The sequence below is a fragment of the Equus przewalskii genome, chromosome 11 (assembly GCF_037783145.1).
Source record: "Equus przewalskii isolate Varuska chromosome 11, EquPr2, whole genome shotgun sequence".
In the NCBI taxonomy this organism is placed as follows: domain Eukaryota; kingdom Metazoa; phylum Chordata; class Mammalia; order Perissodactyla; family Equidae; genus Equus; species Equus przewalskii.
The window spans coordinates 32,529,391-32,548,331 of record NC_091841.1 but is presented as its reverse complement, the minus strand read 5'-3'; the positions used below and the strand labels follow the sequence as shown (position 1 = coordinate 32,548,331).

General features: G+C 52.0%; 1 protein-coding gene across 18 annotated transcripts in view; it reads left to right on the top strand.

The window, feature by feature from the left end:
- The window catches only part of NAP1L4 (nucleosome assembly protein 1 like 4), a 49,820-nt gene extending 35,881 nt beyond the window's left edge, over nt 1–13,939 (top strand). For 9 of the 18 annotated variants that reach the window (XM_070565781.1, XM_070565788.1, XM_070565791.1 and 6 more), the window contains 7 exons: nt 757–902; nt 3,233–3,255; nt 3,673–3,792; nt 6,599–6,628; nt 7,094–7,150; nt 8,961–8,998; nt 12,747–13,939. In XM_070565781.1, the coding sequence (XP_070421882.1) occupies nt 757–902; nt 3,233–3,255; nt 3,673–3,792; nt 6,599–6,628; nt 7,094–7,150; nt 8,961–8,966 (382 nt within the window). In that variant the 3' untranslated portion in view covers nt 8,967–8,998; nt 12,747–13,939. The remainder of the gene's footprint in view (nt 1–756; nt 903–3,232; nt 3,256–3,672; nt 3,793–6,598; nt 6,629–7,093; nt 7,151–8,960; nt 8,999–12,746) is intronic. The other 9 variants (XM_070565780.1, XM_070565782.1, XM_070565783.1 and 6 more) reach the window with 1 other exon arrangement.
- The last annotated feature ends 5,002 nt before the right edge of the window (nt 13,940–18,941 follow it).

The window sequence follows — 18,941 nt, the reverse complement described above, 5'->3', positions numbered from 1 at the left end:
ACTAATGCTTATGAATCTCCCCGTATGAGTAATTTTATTAAGATCCTGTTAGACTCAAATGGCTAGAGTAATTTAGAAAGATCATTTCCCAGAGCCAGGCCATCATGGGAGAAGAAAACCTAGCTTTCCAGGCATGCTCTTGAGCAGACGCTCGTCAGATCCTGCCACGTGTTACCTGTTGTTCCAAGGTGATTCAAAGAGTTGTTCCAAGGTGATTCAAAGAGTTCAAAAGTGCTCCACTCCCACCAAGGGCTGCTCCAGCACCAAGGACCTGCATTTGGTGTGTTTTGCGTTAGGCATCAGTGTTTGGAGTGGTCACCTGTTTCCTTTCCCCAACTTGTCCCGCTCACTTAGTTGCCTTGAGAATTTGGGTGCATGAGTGGGTGACTTCATTTGTGCTCTGGAGTCTGAACAGGGGCAGCAGGTGACAGGCTCTTGAGCATCAATAGGCACCTTTGCCCAACCTTGACTGGGCTTGGTCACAGAAAACACGTTGGTGAGTCCTTGCGACGTAATGCCATTGCAGTTCGAGAAGTCTAAAACTTAAGACAGTGTCCCACCCAGGATGATGGCGGCCACACCGTTTCTCTTTCACTGACCTTCAGGTGAACCTCATGGTGTGTGTAGTGCTTGCTTGCAGGTTGGTTTTATTAAATTTTCCAGGTTAAGCGTGGAGCTGTGGTTTGCTTACCGTGTCCACCTGTAATGACTGTTCTCGTGGAGTGTGTATCGGTGACTCCTGTCCTGTCCCTGTAGGTGTACTATTGACTGGAAGAAAGGGAAAAACGTCACAGTCAAAACAATCAAGAAGAAGCAGAAGCACAAGGGTCGAGGCACTGTTCGAACAATCACCAAACAAGTCCCCAATGATTCCTTCTTTAACTTCTTCAGTCCGCTGAAAGGTGAGCGGGTGAGGCTGTGAATGTTGACCATGTACTTATATAAGGTACCTTTGTTGGCCTCACAGGGTCCTGGTCCTCTGGTGAGCGTGGGAGGTAAGGGGATGGTGGCCGTGCCTGAGGCCGCTGTGCTCCCTGGGCGCACGGGGAGCAGGATGGGAAGCCCAGGCGAGCTCTCTGGGCTCTCTGAGAAGGCGGAAGCAAGTGCCCGCGCCTGGATGACTGGAGCACCCAGCGGCCGTTCCACGCCTTGCTCTCGTGCTTTCTGCTGTCCCTGGGGCGGCCCCCAGCCTGGAGCTGTGGACTTGGCTCTCGAGGCACATGTCCCTGGCTGTGCTCTGGTTACCCTTGACCAGCTTTTGAATTATCTGCCCACCTCTCTCTTTCTCATAAATTGTTTTGTTTCGTTTTTCTGCATGACTTGGTAGAGCACAGGGATTTTGGAATTTATATGTTGTGACAAATGTGAGTACCGTCCTGTGCCATGCCACAGTGTTTTGGTGTACGAGGGCCCACATAGCTGATGGTGATCCCATAAGATTAGCACCATGCAGCCTAGTTGTATAGTAGGCTCTACCTTCTAGGTCGGTGTAAGTACACACTACGTTTGCACAACAAAGTCGCCTAAGGACACATTTCTCAGAACGTGTCCCTGTTGACACGTGACTATAGTTGGTTTTCCATTTTTGAAAGACTTAGGGCAGAATCATAGCTTGGAAGCTTTTTGTTTCTTTTGTTTTTTCCTTCCCTAAGTCATAAAGATGGAACCTTTGAGCTAATAAAGGCTGAGCAACTGGTTTTGAGAATAAATAACTTGGAAGTCTTAATATAATTTTCTAATCCTGAGAGAATGTGAAGGCCAGACCACTTGGCAATGTTAAAGTGTGGATATGAGGAAAAACCATTTTCTCTTTATTTGTAATGAACAAAAACAGTTTGAGATACAGAAACGCCGGCTTCTGCTCCAGGGAGCCGTGACCCGGCGTTTGCCTGGGGGCCGCAGGGCGGCTCTCCCCTCAAGTCTGAGCCCTGGCCTTCTGCCCTGTCTCTGAGCCAGTGCCGTCACTGACCTGCCCCTGCCACTCAGTCCTTCACTTTTTTTATTGGAGTGGCCATTTTCTGCAGTTTGTTTTTGAACCTGGAAGATGCAAATGTATATTAGTTTGGGGGTTAAGAACAGCCCAAAATTTAGTTCCTAAATTTCCTTTTTCGGAAAGATCCCTTTTGGAGCCTTGCATGGGCTTATTGGAGGGTACCTGTCTGAATTCAGCGTGAAGCAGCGGGGCCTTGATTCTTAAAGTCAGTGGCTTTGTTGGAAGTTTTTTAAAACTGGATTTTAAATAATAATATTAAAATAGAATTAAGTGAATTCCAGAATTTGGGGCATGATTTGGGAGATTCTAAAAATGCATTGGGATGGTTGCACAACTCTAAAGGTGTACCGTAAGTCATTGAATTGTACACTTACAGTAGGTGAGTGTTACGCTCTGTAAGTTACACCTCCGTGGAGCTGTGTTTAAAGTCGTCAGACACACAGAGCAAGTGATAAGCTCCATGAAAGCGAACAGAGGGTGGTAGGGGCAGGGTGATGGGATTTGAGTCATTTGATCGTTTTAACGTCGCCAGGCTTTGTTGAGCCTGGTTTAAGTCCCTGTCTTTCCTGTCACACTTAGTTTAGTGTCGGGCTCTAGTCCCTCAACAAAATGTGTGGTCGTATGTGTGTTGAAAAGTGCAGAACATCGGTGAATAGCACCTCCTGCCCCCAGGGGACTTTTTTCATTTTGCAGGAAGAATGTTTCAGCACTCTCTTCTCTCCTCTCACCTTTCCAAACAAACAGAAATGTGGTTTTGACCTAGCTGAGACTCAGTGTCTTGGGAACACTCAGGACTTACGAGGCTTAAAGATTTTCCTCTTTCTCCACGGAATCATCACATTGAGTTTTGTGCAGGACACGAGTTAAATCTCCACTTCAGCACAAATGCCCTGAATGCCTCCAGTCAAGGGCCACCCCATCCACCTTTCGCCCTGTTCATGCCTCTGGCTTCTCTCAGTGCTTCTCTGAATGTTGCCGTTCTCCAGCTGGCTCCCTGGGCGAGCTTGGGTCCCAGCCATGGCGTGAGGGAGTGGGGGCGGCAGGGCTGTGGGCACTGGAGCTGGCGTCGTTAGGCAGGGGTGGTGAGGGTGTCCAGGAGGAGGCACAGGTTTAGGCAATTTCTGGTGACAGCTCGAGTTGTGAAATGCTCCATTTTATCTGTCAGCTGAGCTTTCTGTGTGGGCTTTAAAAGGTTGTGGACATGAGTGTAATGTAGAGATGTTTTTTCTTTTCTTCTAGCATCTGGGGACGGAGAATCACTGGTAAGATCTGTGTTGTCATCAAAAGTCTTGTTTTGCCGTTAAATCTGTATTTCCTGAGTAGTTGCCTACTTTCTTTTTAATTCATTCCTACTCCCTGAAAACCTGGGATTAGTTTGTGGGCTACGGTGTGGGTGGGCTGAGGTACCTATTGCACTGGGGCTTCAGGGGCAGAGTGGCTTTAGTCCCGCCCACCTTGCACCCCTGGCGCTCCATGGAGCCCGGTGGCCTGCACTTCCTACCTTCCCCGCCACCTCGTGCTGGTGCTTCCTTCAAAGCCGTTTAGCCTCATAAAAGGCTGTCGCCCAGCAGTGCTGGCGTTGGTGCTTTGAGTCACCCGAATTGAGAGACAAGGAGGAGGTGAGAGAATGTGATGGTCATCCCATTGAAATGAGTTAACATCTAGGTTTTCCCTCTCAGGATGAAGATTCCGAATTCACGTTAGCCTCCGACTTTGAAATTGGACACTTCTTCCGTGAGCGGATAGTCCCGCGGGCTGTGCTCTACTTCACGGGGGAGGCCATAGAGGATGACGACAATGTATGTGGCTTGGGGGCAGCCGCCCCCTGGGTGCTTACCTCTGCTGGTATAGAGAAGTCCTGAGTGGTGGCTGGGAATTCCCAGGCCAAGATTTTTATTACGTCCTCCACCAGATACATGGTACACAGCTCACTGGCATTTGGGGGACATAGACTAGGAGGAGGAGAAATGGCAGAAACAGAAGCAGGAGCAGCAGGTCGCTCTGAGGTGGTCTCAGGGCAGGTGCCAGTCCCCTGTGTCAGCCCCATCCAGTGACTCACTTCGTAATCTCCTCTAAAGACCCCAGGGGTTTACTGTCCCGTTTAAGGTCTGTAAGCTTTGGGTGACTCGTAAGCACGAGGAAAATCTCATTCACAGAGGTCTGGCCACACCAAACGATTATCATCAGAGCCAACTTTGTGCCTGCCTTGGTGTGTCAACCCCAGAGAAGTAGAAACTCATGCTCCACAGAGAAAAGGCGCCACTGTGCCGGCCACTTCTCTCTGCTTGAAGGAAACAAGCCCTTGCAGTCAGCACTTGGGAGCATAACCCCTGGGCACAGCTTACCTGGCCGTTCTTTGACTGTCACCTGGGACAGTTATCGTAACCAAGGCTTGGGTGGGGAAATAGAGTCTGTCTTGTAGCATGCTACTGGAAGTACGGTTTAGATGGTATTCCCTTGCTTTTAGCACTCTTAGGTTTCCTGGATGCTTCTAGGTTTCCTTTCGGATGAGGTCTAGTAGGGCTGGGGACAGGGCCATAGGAACTGGGCAGCTCTCTGAGGCCAGGAAGGCCTGCTTCTTGCACCTCCGCATCGTGCTGAAGGTCCCGAGTCGGGGGCGGGGGCCAGACCAGGGCGTGCGAGCCATGTGGTGTGGACCAATTAATCTCTAAAGTGCGGTTTGTCCATCCCTAGACTAGGAGATGGCCTTGGGGATCAGGAACCGTGTACACACAACTCAGCATGGTGTGGGGTCATTTAAGCACTCAAGTGGTTGTAAGACTGAAGTTTTAGGAAATGCTGGTTACACCACAAATTCCAGACCAGCACTGTCCAGTAGAACTCTCAGTGGTGATGGAACTGTCCTCTGCCTCCACTTTCCAGTGCGGGAGGGCTGACCCTAACGCCACTTGAAGATTTAAAATGAGACTGTTGGCAATTAGGAAACTGAATCTTTAGTCTCATTTACTTTAGCCAAAACATTGAAAAGCTCATCTCTAGGCCAGTTGTCTCCAATCTTTTTTGATCCTATACTGATCAATTTAAAAACTTGAATATGCAGCCTATGCATATTTATTTACTTAGAATATATGCACGTGTTACTACAGGTGAGCAGTTCAGTGGCTTTGCTTATAATATATGTATGCACATTCGCTCTTAATACCTTCCATGCTCATACTGCTGGTGAGCAGTGCAGTTAGAGGACAGCAGTGGGAGCTCACGTCAGACTGGAGTCCTGACTGCCACTTACCAGGTGTCGCCTCCGTGCTGCAGTTTCCTCCTCTGTGAAACAGTTAATGTGCACAACTCGAGTGACTTGCCAAGCTCTTGGAACAGTGCCTGGCAGAGTAATTATTCAGTAAGTGTTGGTGTAAAGATTGGTGTAGTGGTGTTGGGTGCATTAGACACTGTGCGTGAACACTGGACGTTGTCCAGGATGCCTGGGTTTAGGGTTCTGGTTTCATCTTCCATGCTCTCCTGGGTCATCTTGCTCAGCCTGAGGGCTGCACACCCCATGTTGGAACCACTGCTCTATGTGAGTGTGATGCATTTGAAACAGGAACTTGCTGCCCCACAGAGCTCTCTTGAAAGACATGGGCAGGGTGAACTGGTGTCCTTGGAACCTCAGAGATCGGCACTTGAGCCTGTTTGGGGCTGGTTGCAGTCTGACCTGAGATGCTGTGAGAGTCTCATTGATCACAACACTGTGAGGTCTTTCCCTGTCAGGCTGTTGCAAACTCGGAAGCAAAGAGGGCCAGGAGGCAGTCATCCTGTGGGGGTTCTGCTCAGTGCCGGAGGGCTGCTCACTGGCCTGGGGTCTGAGACGGGCCACGCAGCACTCAGCACTCTTCACGTCCCGCTGAGTGGTCTCTGAGGAACATGTTTGTGGGCTCCAAAAGAGAAATGTTTGTAAGAAAAAGCCCAGTGACTCTTCCCGTACCCTGTGTTGTGCACCGATAGTGATGAGGTTTACTTTGTTTTATATTCTGATGCCAGTCTGATGTTTGGAACTTGAGTGAGAGCCTGACCAGTGATGTCTTTGGACACAGGAGAAATTTATTCAAGAGCCACCAACTGTAGCATTGGAGTTTCTCCCTCGCACACTTTAGTTCTGACTTATTTTAAAGGTTAAACACCACGATTTTATGATATTTCTCGTAAATGTTTCACCTTGTATGAGACATAAAATGATATCTCAATTCCTGTATGTGATAAAATGATGCTACTGGTTTGCTTAGATCAACCAGTTTCCCAGGTGGAGCCAGTGCGCACACAAGCCAGCCGTCTCCTTTCTGCACCCCTCTGCATCCTCAGTCCTTGTTTTGGGTGGTTTTTAGGTACCTGGCAGCCTATCAACACAGCAGGGCTGGGGAACAAGTGGCCCTGCAGTGCTGGCCCCGGCTCAGTCTGCAGTGTCAGTGCCCAGAGATACCCAGTGGCAGACTGTCCCCAGGAGCTCAACCTGGAGCAGGTGCTGCCGCTACTCAGAGGCCGAGCCAGACTTCCTGCTTTCCTTGAGCTTGACTGTGGGCACTGGGCAGGGACTGTCTGGGTCAGGTGGCTGTCATGTTTTATAACCTGAAAACGTCTTTCCTTGTTTTTCAGTTTGAAGAAGGTGAGGAAGGAGAAGAGGAGGTAAGACTCAGCTCTCTGAAGCATCGCCGCTTCTGTGAGGCTGCGCCATGCCTCGTCTGCTTGAGTGGACAGAGGTTCTGAAACTATGGGACCAGGTTGGACCCATTTTGTGAGACGCTGCCTTTGAGGCTTTTAACCTCCCTGAAAACTAGGGAAAAGCGTGGCAGATGCTGTCCAGCGTCCAGTTTTTGACCCTGCAGTTGGTTTATGAAAATGCATCTTAGAAAATAACCATTTAACAGACAAAATCTACGTTTTCAGCAGTGTGTTTATTTCAGGGTGATCTGTGAGAGCAAAAAGATACCCAGAAATAATTATGTGTCCAAAAGAGGTGATTTAATCAGTTATGGATAGTAGTAATTGGTTTCCTTCTAAACCCAAGTATTGCTTTAATTTGTTTGTGGCTGGTGGATCCACAAGAATATACATCTTGTCTGTTCAACTAGTTCTCACTCCTTTTAACAGGAATTAGAAGGCGACGAGGAGGGAGACGATGAGGACGATGCTGAGATTAACCCCAAGGTCAGTTATTTGGGGGCTGCCTGAATCGGGGCTGCACGGTTTAACTTCTCAGATGTGTTTCCCACTGTGAGGCAGGAGTGTTAGGTTGTGTGTTTGTCATTCTCTAATTAGGAAACTTAAAACCTGTCAGAGAAATACTTGAATGAGAAGCTATTAAACACCTTATATGTGATTTGAGTGTTAAGTATATTCAGTACAACGCTTTTACAGCTCTTTCTCAAGCTATATCTTATTTACATAAATTCATTCAGTAGATCAACATTATTTTCCAGATCTTTAATTCTTCTAAGATAATGATTTAACTGACAACATGAATAAACTGTTTATTTTGGAAAAGATACAAAGAAGGAACTTTTGAAAGGTTGTTTTTTTAATGACTAGAATAATGGAATTCTAGGCATAATTTTACAGTTGTACATGGGCCAAGAATACTCAGATGTCTAGATAGCTCAGATAATTTAAGATAAAGTAGGAAGCTTTGCGAAAAAGAAAAAGAAACGGGCAATTTCATTAATTTTACCTGCGTGTCTGGATTTTTTCCTTATCTCAGATTAGCTTAAATCAAGGTACTTTGTTACTTGACACATAATTTAATGTACAGCTCACTGCATCCTAGAATTAGATACACCATGACTGTCAGAGGACTAACACTCCTGGTTTATAATGTATATCTCTATTTAACATCATGTTGTTTGTTTTTCTCCTGTTTTTGCCCAAAGTGGAATGTGCACTAAGCTGTCTGTAATAACTAGTTCTCTAATCCATGTATTAACACCAAATCTTTCTGTAAATGCATGCTCACAGTAGCAGTTCCTTCTAGGGAAAGATGGGAGATGGTTTAAAACTTTTTTCAATGTGCCATATAAATACCACTGTGAGAATTAGCTCATGGAAATGTTCATTTTGTCACAGTTGGCCTGTCCGTCAGAGGATAACTGTTGAAAGCACACCTGTGTTCGGTGACAAGCAGCCAGAGGCCGAGAGGAGGGACGGGAAACCGGGGACCCAGCCTTGAGTGGATCAGACTTGGTGGGCAGGGGGTGAGGGATGTCCGTTAGTTAGCAGAACTGGGCGATGATCACCCCCAACACTGCTGTGCGCTGGTCCCAGCTGTAATATATGGCTGTTTTTCTGCCCTTTGGGGTGCTGCTGCACACATTCCCGGTTTGGATTCTAGAACAGAGGCTGAGGATAGTTTGCAGGTCCACCTCCAGACTCAGGTGCACTGTCTGTCTTGCGTTACTGGCAGCTGGTGGTCCGTTCCTCCGTTTCTTGTTTCCTTCTGTCCTCTGTCCTCCTCCTCTTCTCTTTCCTTGCCAACCTTGTGTCCTCTCACGTCTTGGTTTTCTAGAAGAGCATTCTCACCAAATGATCACAAATAACTAGAAAGGAAGTGGAGGGTCCTCAGTACTCATTCTTCATGGAGCCTGCCAGTGGGCCGTTGGTGGGAGTAGGTGAGAAGTGATGACAAGTGAGCAGGGTCAGCGGTGTGATGTGCTGTTTCACACATGCAGTTGGAACGACTTGAGTCTTGTCCTCTGGGCTCAGGATGTGACACTTCTGTTCCTTCATATGCACCTCTTCAGAGGGATTTGTCACGTTAGAGTCTGTAACAAGCAAAGGAAGATAAGGAAGAAACAATGTTTTGGTATTACAGGTACAGAACTGGTGGTTGAGGTTGCTTATCTCAAGGCTGATATTTTGCAGCTTTTTGTATCATGAGAAATTGTGGCTCTTTCCTCCTATGTAATTTTGTGTATTTCATTTTCTTTCATGCTGACAGTTCCTCTCCATTTTTTTCCCCATTTAGGTGTAATTTTTGTCTGTTAATCATTCATGCGTTTCTAGGTAAGGTGGAATTCCGTTTATTCCTAACTTCCAAACTTTTGATCTGTGCTTGTACAATGCCTTGCTGTGACTTTCTGGATGCGGAGGAAGTTGCTGTCCAGGCTCACTCGGTGTGTGCTGGGCTGGACCCAGTGTTTCCTGGAGAGCAGTGTTTCTGTGCAGGTGTCTGTTGAGTGTACTTTAAAACCAACTGACAGGAACTACTTTTGGCTCCTCTTGCCGAGTACAGTGTTTCTGCTGACCAAGCAGCATGATGTCACTGGTGTGGCGTTTTTATTGACAGTGGGATTGCCCTCCTGGAACAGGACGGAATGAGAGAGCCCGGGAGGTCGGCAGCCTGCAGGGTAGCACACGTCAGCCAGGGATGCTGTGCTGGGATCAGCCACTCACTGTGGCAGTAGGAATCGGTCCACTGTGGTTTGTCTTGACGTGTGTCTGTTGATTGTCTGTACTTTTCAAGTTCAGGTGTTGTGCAGACCAATAGGTAAAAAAGGGGTGACCACTTTGAATGTGCCAGAATTTTTCTTCTAAAAAGCTGCTGGCATCTTTTTCATGTAAGCATTAACACATGCTCTTGAGGTTGCTGAAGAGTGTTCTGGCTGAAGAAGAAAAGAACTGGTTGTAGATTTAAGGAGCGTCAGCAACCCCCAGGAGCCGCCCCTTCCCCACCATGTGGCTTACCCTGGCTCTGCTCCAGTCATGAAGTCCCTCACTCAAGGGATGCTGTCGTCACCTCTGCGGGGTGCTGGGGGGTGGTGGGGGAAAGGAGAGGTGGGAACAGGAGATGCTGTGAGAAACAAGTGCAGTAACAGTAACATCCGGGAAATAGCGGGGGTTCGACATGTTGTGGTAAGGAAGCAACCGGTTTAAGAGCAGAGCCTGTCAGAGTCGGAACTTTAGAACTTCACCTGACCGCTGCAGATGGTCCATGGATGCAGGCAGTCAGTTAGACCTGAGGGCTTTGAGCGTCTGTCTGCATTGCCTTCCTGTCTTCCTCCCGTGGGCCTGCTTTCATAGACAGCTAGCAGGTAGGTGGGCAGACCTAGGCTGAAGGAAACGTGTTAATTAGAGGAAATGAACCGACGCCTGTGATCTTGTCTGTTTTAGAGGGTCAGGTCTGATCATTTGCCCACATATTTAACACTATGTCTAATTGCTCTTAATTCCTGCTGCCCTACATGTCTGCTGTCCCCAGGCTTGTTCCACCCGAAGCCCCACTCCTCCCCTACCCTACCAGTCACTTTGAAGCATCATCCGTAAACAGTCCAGCCTGTGTCTCCAGGAGAGAAGGACTCTCCTTGGGCATAACCACGGTGACATCATCACGTCTGAACAGTGTTAGCGGCATCTCTTTAATGTCGTCAGATTCTCGTCAGGGGTCAAGCTTCTCCACGGAGGAAGCCGTTCCCTCTCCACTTGGGCCGGCTCTCGAGACTGGGGGCTGCAGGTCCCTGTGAGGCTGTGGTGCTACAGTGTGTGCTTGGTGGGTTGTCTTTGTCCCTTCTCAGGGCAGTTGTCATCTGTTAAAACACTTCTTTTAGATAGTCCCATGACGGGTGAGGTTTTGGCTATTAGTTTGTGCCTTTGAAGCACCAACTTCTCTCCCTTGATAATCAGTAACATGGAGTGACCAAGCTGTTGTTAAACCTTGTGACATGAAACAGAAGATACTAGGGTTTGTTGCAGCTTTGTCACAGCCCTTGTCACAGTCCACATACCGTTTGTGTCTCATTGATAAAGTTCACCTCAGAAGCTCCAGGGTTCTCTGTTAGCATTACAGCCTGGAAGTTGTCTGTCTGGATGCTTACCAGAGGTGGGGCTGCCATGGTCCTCAGAAGGCGGGTGTGCCAGTGGGCTGCCCAGCCCCTGCCCCTCCTGGTGAGATTTTCCTCCCACCCTCTCCCTCTGAATACGAGGTTCCCTTCTGGCTTCGTGTCCTCGTGACAGCCCCTCTCCTGGTCTTGGTTTTCTTGAGGACCCCTTCCTTCCAAGCAGTCTTCATCACCCGAGTTACTGATTTTATGCGAAACAAGTAAATAATACATTCTCCTGATTAAAAATATATATGACATGATTGAAACAGCACATCGTAAATTGTCTAACATTCACCTTATATATGTGTAATTCACATATGTGGAAAGTCCCTCCCATCCAGTACCACCTGGCCCAGCTCCCACACGTCACCCTACAGAACCACTTGCCTGGCTTCTTCTCTAACCCACTTCCTTTTTGCAAATATTATGGAAACATGCTTTCCCCCCTGGTCCACAGGAGGCTGTGCACTGCTTTCCCACATCTGCTGCCACTGCTGACCCACCCTGGGGCATCTGCGCTCATCCAGCGAGTCTGGGGCTGGCGCTTGATCCTCTTGGCCACCAGTTGGGGCCACCTTTCAGGTCTACCCTTGAAATGGCAGAGCTGGATTTCACTCTCTTTTTCAGCTAGGATTTCCACTCAGGGGTGTTTGTTTTGGTGCCCAGCTCTTCGTCAGGGTTTCAGATGAGTGTGTGGCGAGCAGGTGCCAGGGTAGGGCCCCCTCCCGGAGTGACCTGCTGTTGGCCCACTGCTGGGCTTAGACCTGGGGCCGGGCCCGAGGGTCCAGGTTTGTCCTTGTGCTCTTCCCATTCCACATACAAATAACCAGCTTAGACCATTGTATCTTTATGTATCCTTTACACGCAATTTGTTTCATCCTTTAAATCATTTCCCAAAGAAATGATTTGCCCCGGCTTACGCCATAGGAGGGATCGGTCACGTTGTCCAGGTGTTTCTCTGAACCAGGTAGTGCAGGCTTGCTTAGACTCCGTGGACGCCACGTTGTCTTCAGAGTCTTTTGTCATCTTAGCAACCAGAAGTCGCAGGTTACTGAGGAGTACGATTATCTGCTCAGAAGTATTAGTGAAATCATTATTTCTCAGGCTATTTGCTCTCCTCCACACGAAGTTCCTGGCGTTGGTAAATGTGGTGTTACGTGGTGTGAGATACACACGTTAGACTATGTTGAAGTGAACCTGCTCTCCTGTGGGGAATTGGTCCCCGATAGCTGTTCTGGAAGGACAGAATTCCCACTGTTAGAGACTCCTGGCAGGATCGGGCTTCTCTGTGGAGCTCTTGTAGTGGCCTCTTGTCACTGCTCTTGCAGCGTAGGCCACTCGGGGGTGCATCCCTTGGCATGCTCCCTGTCAGCAGAGAGCAGCCCCAGAGCAAGAGAGAGACACCTCCTGAGCGCCAGGGCCTGGCCTCTGGGGAGAGGTGCGCTCCAGGGATCAGGCAGGGCTGGCTGGGCTGCCTGTGTGGACACCCTGGAACAGCGCCACGCTGTTTCAGTGTTGAACCGGCCTTCGGGGGCGGGGAGTGGAGAGGGGAGCGTGCTGCTGTTTCTCGTGGGCCAGGGGCCGTGTTGCCCCGAAGCTCTGAGGCTGCTTGTCAGCTTTGAAACCTGGGCGTTCCCACACGTTTCCTTAATCTCTGCTACCCTCAGGAGCCCCTCCCCTCGCCCCTGAGACCCTCCTGCTGAATGTGCCGTGAATTACAGTGTCTCAGAAGCACGCCTTTAAACAAAAAGGCAATTCTACTGTGACTTTTTTTCTGGGAGGTTAGCTGATTTTTTGTTACTATTTTAAAAGTACATTTGCATTAACTGTGTTCTCTGTAAAAATGGGTGAAATAAGTGAGTCTTGGTTTTCATTTGGTTGGAGGAACTTGGTGATGATTGATCGTTACAAGTTTTGTCTTCTCTCGTTGACAGAAGGAGCCGAGCCAGCCCTCCGAGTGCAAACAGCAGTGAGGCGCGAGCGCACCTCTGCGGGTGTGGCTGCTGCCTGCGGACGCCCAGCAGGCCTCGGCCTGGCCGCGCATGGTCGGATTGACAGCGCTTACATCTAACTCGTTTTCAAGTGCATGATTTTCACTTTCACTTTTCCTTTTTCCTTATTATTTTGCTTAACCTATACAGTGGCAACTTAAATGCATTTCAGAAATAGGAGGGTTAATCCCAGCACCCTCTACGGCCTTGGGTGCAGCTCAGTGGACTTTCCCAGGTCCTGCCTTGGAGCGAGGGGGCCCGCAGACCACATGGGGGGTAGAGGGTGGAAGGTCGCTCGACACCAAGGACAGATGTCTGGGCTGTGGTTGCAGGGCACCTAGAACCCATGACACCACTCCCGCATCGGACTGGATTCTTGTTTCACTTGAGGAAGCTCTCACGCTTTGTTTCCAGCCGCTTGGTCTCCTGCAGTCTCCTCGCCTCCCGGGGCTTGGTGGAGTAGGCTCCTGTGCTCCTGACAGTGTTCTTTGGTTTTATTGTCCTCGGGGTGGGGGGTGCTCACTGCCCCTGCGGTGCGAGCTTTGTGGTTCATCCTGTATTTATTTATTCTTTCATGCTTATGAGGGCTTGGGATGCCTGCTGTTGCTCCTTCTTAGAGTTTCGGAAACCATGTTTGTGACTAGAGACCCAGTGACTTGACCAGGAAGAGGGGGTGGCGGCTCCTACTGGAGCAAGGCCTGTGTAGAAGAAACCGTGCTACGTTCTCCTGCCAGCTGCCGAGGCGGGAGCTTGTTTTCATGACATACAGACCGCTCTTGGCTCTGAGGATTGGGGGTGGGCAGAGCACCAGGATGCCCAGTCTGCTGTGCTGGGAGCTCGGTGCGCAAGTAGGACCTTCCCATTAGTGTTCATGTCGAGTCTTCCTTTCTTGATCACTCCCATTTCTTGACCCCACGTTCATCTTGTCTTAAAAGCCCTGGGTTTGGAGCGACCTGTTCTTGGCTGGGTTTCCAAGTGTGTGACCGTGGTCTCTGGCAGCTGGGGGATGCCGTATCCACACTGTGATCAGGCCTGTAGAGTGCTCAGCCTTACTTATGATACATTTGTAACTGAATACGGTGTTTTCAATTTGTACAGAATAGTTAGAATATTCTATTAAAGTTGTGAAACATGAATCCAGCGCTGTGCATGGTCTTTCTTTGTAGGAGAGCCCTGTGGGAGGAGTGGTGGGGGCACCAGCGTCGGCTCTTCTCCTGGCGGGGCACGGATGTGGTTACACACTCTCTTGGACTGTCTCTTCAGGGCCCTGGGTGTGGGCAGATCCAGAACTTCTAGGCTTCTGATTTTCTGTTAGATTTCTGAGGCTTTTAAATCCAGTTTTTTACTTAGTTTGTCCATTAGGCCCTGTGCAGGCCCAGTTCACTGTTGGGTGGTCTAGGGTCCCCGGGCGGGCCCTTTGCTAGCTGCGGAAAGCTTGCTCCTACCCTGGGGGAGTCGTTTCCCGGAGTGTGGGGCTGCACCTTTCAGGTCCAGAAGGTTCCAGGAGGGGAGCTTCGCATGTTTGATCTCTCTGGCGCTTTTCTGGTGGCTTCTTGTTCCTTCAGAGGAGGGAGCGCTCCTTGCAGAGCCTCCTGCGGCACAGGCCCTTCTGCAGTACCTGACTGCCCCCACAGGGCCGCCTCGCCGAGAGGAGCGGAGCTCTAGGGGAAGGCAGGGCTGCAGCTGGCCGCTCCTCACCCACCCAGGGCCTACGTTCAGCTCACCTCTTGCCTGCCTACGGGGCTGGCTTCTCCCGAGAGCGACCAGAAGGGGGAGAGTCCTTGTGGCCACAGGAAGATGCATGCAGGGCCGGGTGAGGCTTGGGAATGAGCATGCTTTCCGCGTGCCCAAGACTCTCTGGTCTTAAGGTTCTTGGCAGCTGGTCCCAGATTTCCCAGCCAGTGTGCCCCAGGGGTGAGCCTCACCTGGGCCAGATGCAGCCCTGGGCTGCTGAGAAGGGGCAAGGAGCCTGAGGATGCCAAGACACCTTGCTGTGGCTGGCTGGAGGGGCAGGCTGCAGTGATGATGGCCTTGCACACTGCCCCCTGTCCCCTGGGTGCCAGAAGCACTTCTTGAGGATGGGCCCCCGCACCTCCAGGGAGCTGCCCGTCACTGCCAACCCTGACTGGTCAAGGCTCCAGGGGGTCTCTAAGTGTCATGTTCGTGAACCTGTATGTAGAAACGTTGTTTGCAGGTAACTGAAGGATCGGAATTGGTTGCACAAAATGATGTGCTTGGTTCAGCTGCAGGACGTGAGCAGGCACGGTTTTGCACTGGAACACTGGTCCAGCTGGCTCGAGGGCCGCTCCAAGAGTGACCCTTGAAAGCCTCCCTCCTGCCAGCCACCAGTCTGGTCTGGCCCTGACCATCGTCACCTACAAAGCAGTGGCACCCCTCTTAGGTGCATGGAGGAGGCTGGGTCTTGCTGAAGGGATGAAGCTCAGTCAGAGGAGAGGCTGTTGTCAGACCGGCGGCAGCGAGGAGTTTGGCAACTCAGTGTGATGAGAACCTGAGAAAATGGGGGACAGGGGTGTGGCCTGTTCACGCCTCTCCCCAAGCAGCTTGTAAGGCTTCAGAGTAGGTGTTAGCTCTGACACGAATCCACACCCTTATGTGTGTGCAAAGCGTGTGGACGGCATTGCTAAAGCAGTCTGAAGTGGAGGAGCCTCGTGCCAATGGGAACCGTCCTCTGGGATGTGTTATTGAAGGGCAGGACCTGGATGGTTGCTCCCATCTGTGCTTGCGTGCGCCCACCTGTGCATATGTGTGCACACGGTGATTACATCTGGAGGCTACAAGCTAAACAAGAAGTTGGGGAGAGCATCTGGGTCACCTGGGGGTCGGGCAGGAGGGAAAGTTAGACTTTGGACCCCTTTCTGTGGTCTCCCGATGAAGACTGATATAGCAATGAGACAAAACGTGCTTACGTCAGAACAACACGAATGGGGCGAGGGACGAGCGTTCGATTGTGGCCTCTTCAGAGGTGTTGGGTTTTCTTTCCCCTGTGGGATAAGAGCGTGCAAGGATGCCACACTCACCTGGGGGCTCTGACTTCAGGCTGTGACTTGGCTGTTCCAGAAACACTCTGATGCTGACTCCGGCTCGAGGCCCTGAGAAGCTGCCTTCCCTGACTGCGCTGTGGCAACTGCCTCCAGCCTCGGCCTATGTGTGGGCCTGTCCTTGAGACTGTCCTCTGACCTCTCCACAGCCCTTTCCCCTCCTGTTGGACCCCCAGCACATTTGAGGACCCTATAGTTCTTGCCTCTGGGCAGTCACAGGAGAGGGGAGCTGGCACTTGCCTTCACAGGACCTCAGGGAAGCTGCAGAGGCTCCAGGGGCTTGCTCAGTCCTGCCTGCTTGTGCTGGAAAGTTACAGGGTGGCCAGGAGGTTTGCCCAGAGCCACCAGCTAGGAGGCAGCAGGGAAGGTGGCCCTCGTAGCAGCTCAGAGTGGTCACTTGGGCTGGCTTTGGGAGCTGGAGCTTCCTGGGGCACAGGCTGCCACCGCCACAAGACCCCAACACTGCCCACCGGGCAGAGGGTCAATGACCAGGCCTCCCCAGCCCAGCCTGAGCCCCACTTTGGGGCCCTCCTCTGGGCCCAATAGTGCTCCTTTCTGAGGGTCCAAGTGGAGGTGGGTGTCCAGGGCCACCTCCCATCTCTGTGGCCTCTGCTGCCCCCTTGCTCCTTAGGTTGACTCTCCCTGAGCCACCGTGGTTCTCTTTGAGGCCACAGGGCATGGTTTGATGCCTCTCCCTCTGGGCTTGGGTCTCACCTGTCAACTGAGAGACTCGCGCAAAACAAAGCGAATGACTGGGCCCCACTGCCGTTTCTGAGCCCCCTGCTATGCCAATGTCCGCACCCCAACTCATGGGAGGCACTTGGTTCTGCCCAAGGGCCTGGGGGAATGGGGGGGGGGGGGCAGGAGTTCCCCAGGTGGTTCAAATGGTCCCTCCAGTGGCCAACAGTTAGAGGTGGCAGGATAGCAATGGCTGTGTACCCCGATAGCAACAGGAGCCTGGCAACCTGGAATCTCGAAGGCATTGACTGACAAGCCAGACACAGGGCAGGGCATATAAGGACACATTTTTGTGACTTCCAGAGCCTGCACAGCGACAGCAACAGCACTGTCTGGGGATGGGCACGGGGCTGACGAGGGCGCTGTCTGGGAGAAGGAAGGAGTTACACAGGTGGGTACATTTGTCAGGCTCCTGGAACCACCTCACATGGCTGCGTTTGGTTGTATATAAATTATCCTCAATGAAGCTGATTTTTCAAGAGCCCCCCAAGTTGGGGTGATTCCACTTAAAACTCTGGTTTTCCCCTTGAGGGGTCCAGAGTTGAGGCCTCCAGGGCCTGGCTAGGGGCTGAGGTCTTCTGGGCCCCTGTCCTCACGTGCAGCGAGTGGGGGTTGGGTGGACGGCTCAGGTGGCTTGTCCAGGTGCTCCCCCATCTGCAGCACTGTCCCGCCCCAGCAGCCAGCCTGCCTTGTTGGTTCCTGGCGCTCATTTTGTAGGGCAAGGGCCAAGCAGAGGTCCACCCCACCCCATTCAGTGTCCAGGAGTCTGCTCCCCGGCCCGAGTACTGCCTCCCTCAAGTCACCCAAGTCTCAGGCCGTCACAGGGCCCAGCGGAGTCGGCCTGATGCCTCCGGCTCCCAGAGGGCACTTTTGCCTGGGGGAACCCCACCAGGCCTTGTCCCAGAGGTGGGAGACCGTGCTGGGGTGGGAGGTGGAGCCCTTGGGCTCAGCCAGAACTGTCCTATTGGTGGTGCTGACCGTCTAACCTGCCCCCTGCTCAGAATATGTGTGTGTGTATGTGTGTGTCCCATCATGTCGTTTCCCCCCACCACCCCCCACACTGGTCTCCTGAGTGCCCAGAAGGTGACAGGAACTCTGGGTGGGCTGCAGAGGCAGCCGAGAGCGACAGGTAGTGAGAAAGGTGTCCTCTGACCTGGCCGGCTGCACGCCCTGAGGGAGACTTTGGCTACCAACCAAGCCCCTGGTTGAAGAAGGGACCACCCTGGAGGCTGGTGCCCTACTGAAGGGCGCTGTCCCCAGCGTGGGCTGCCCTTGTCTCCCATCAGCCAACCCGCCCAGCGCAGCCGCACCTGGACTTTGGCCCCTGCCTCAAAACTTCCGAGGGGAATGACTTCCCAGCTTGCTTCCTGTAGAGGCAGCCACTCCCACCCCAACCTCAGGGAGCACAGCCACACTGTCGGGGAGGGGGACTAAGGGACCCCAGACCCAGCCATTTGGGCCCCCGCCCACCAGGAGATGCTGGAAGGCAGTGGCCCCCAACAGCAGGGTCTCCAGGACCCCTTCTCAGGCTGGCCCTGGCTGAGCTTTGGACTCCTTTGAAGTGGTGTGATTCTCCAGCATCTTGTCTGCCTGGAACCCTTCTGGGAGTCCCTGTCTCAGGTTGTAGGGTGGCTCTGGTGAAAGTCTGGATTCCCACCAGGCGCTGACCTTAAAGACCCCTTTTACCCCTGCCCCCTCAGCTGCCAAGAGAGTGAGGCCTGGACCACCCCCACACATACCCCTTATCCCCGCTGTCCAAGTCACCTTGGTACATCTGGGCCCCGGGCCAGCCCTGCCGCACTGACTCAGCTCACCGAGGGCGTGGCCGGATGTTACTTTCCATGATGACCCAACAGGCTTGGCCTGGCCCAGCTGGGCTCCAGGCCTCATGGGGTCTGTGGCCCAGGACCTTCCCTGGACCCAGAAGAAACAGGGTAGACCCCACAGACACGTCCTCTGTGGGCTGGGTGCTCTCCCCAGGGCACCTCCGGAAGTCTGGGAGTGTCGACCAAGTCTCTGAACCTCCCTGGGTCTCGGTTACTGCATCTGAGATGGATGAGAGCCAGGCAGGCCCAATGTGCGCAGCCACACTGCCCTCCCCAGACCTGGGCACAGGTGGTGCTGCCCATGCTGCCCTCCCCAGTGCCTGCCGGCTTGGAGCTGCTCTGGGGAGGATGTGGAGCGTGCGTCTGGGAGGCCGAGGCAAGGAGGAGCTTGGGGAGGCCTCCGGGTGCAGGCACTGGCCAGACTTCTGCCCCCCACCCAGGCTGCCAGGGTGGGCCCTGGGTCTCAACCTGCTCCCATTTCCAGCAGGAGCTGGAAGATCCCAGCAGAGCTCCTG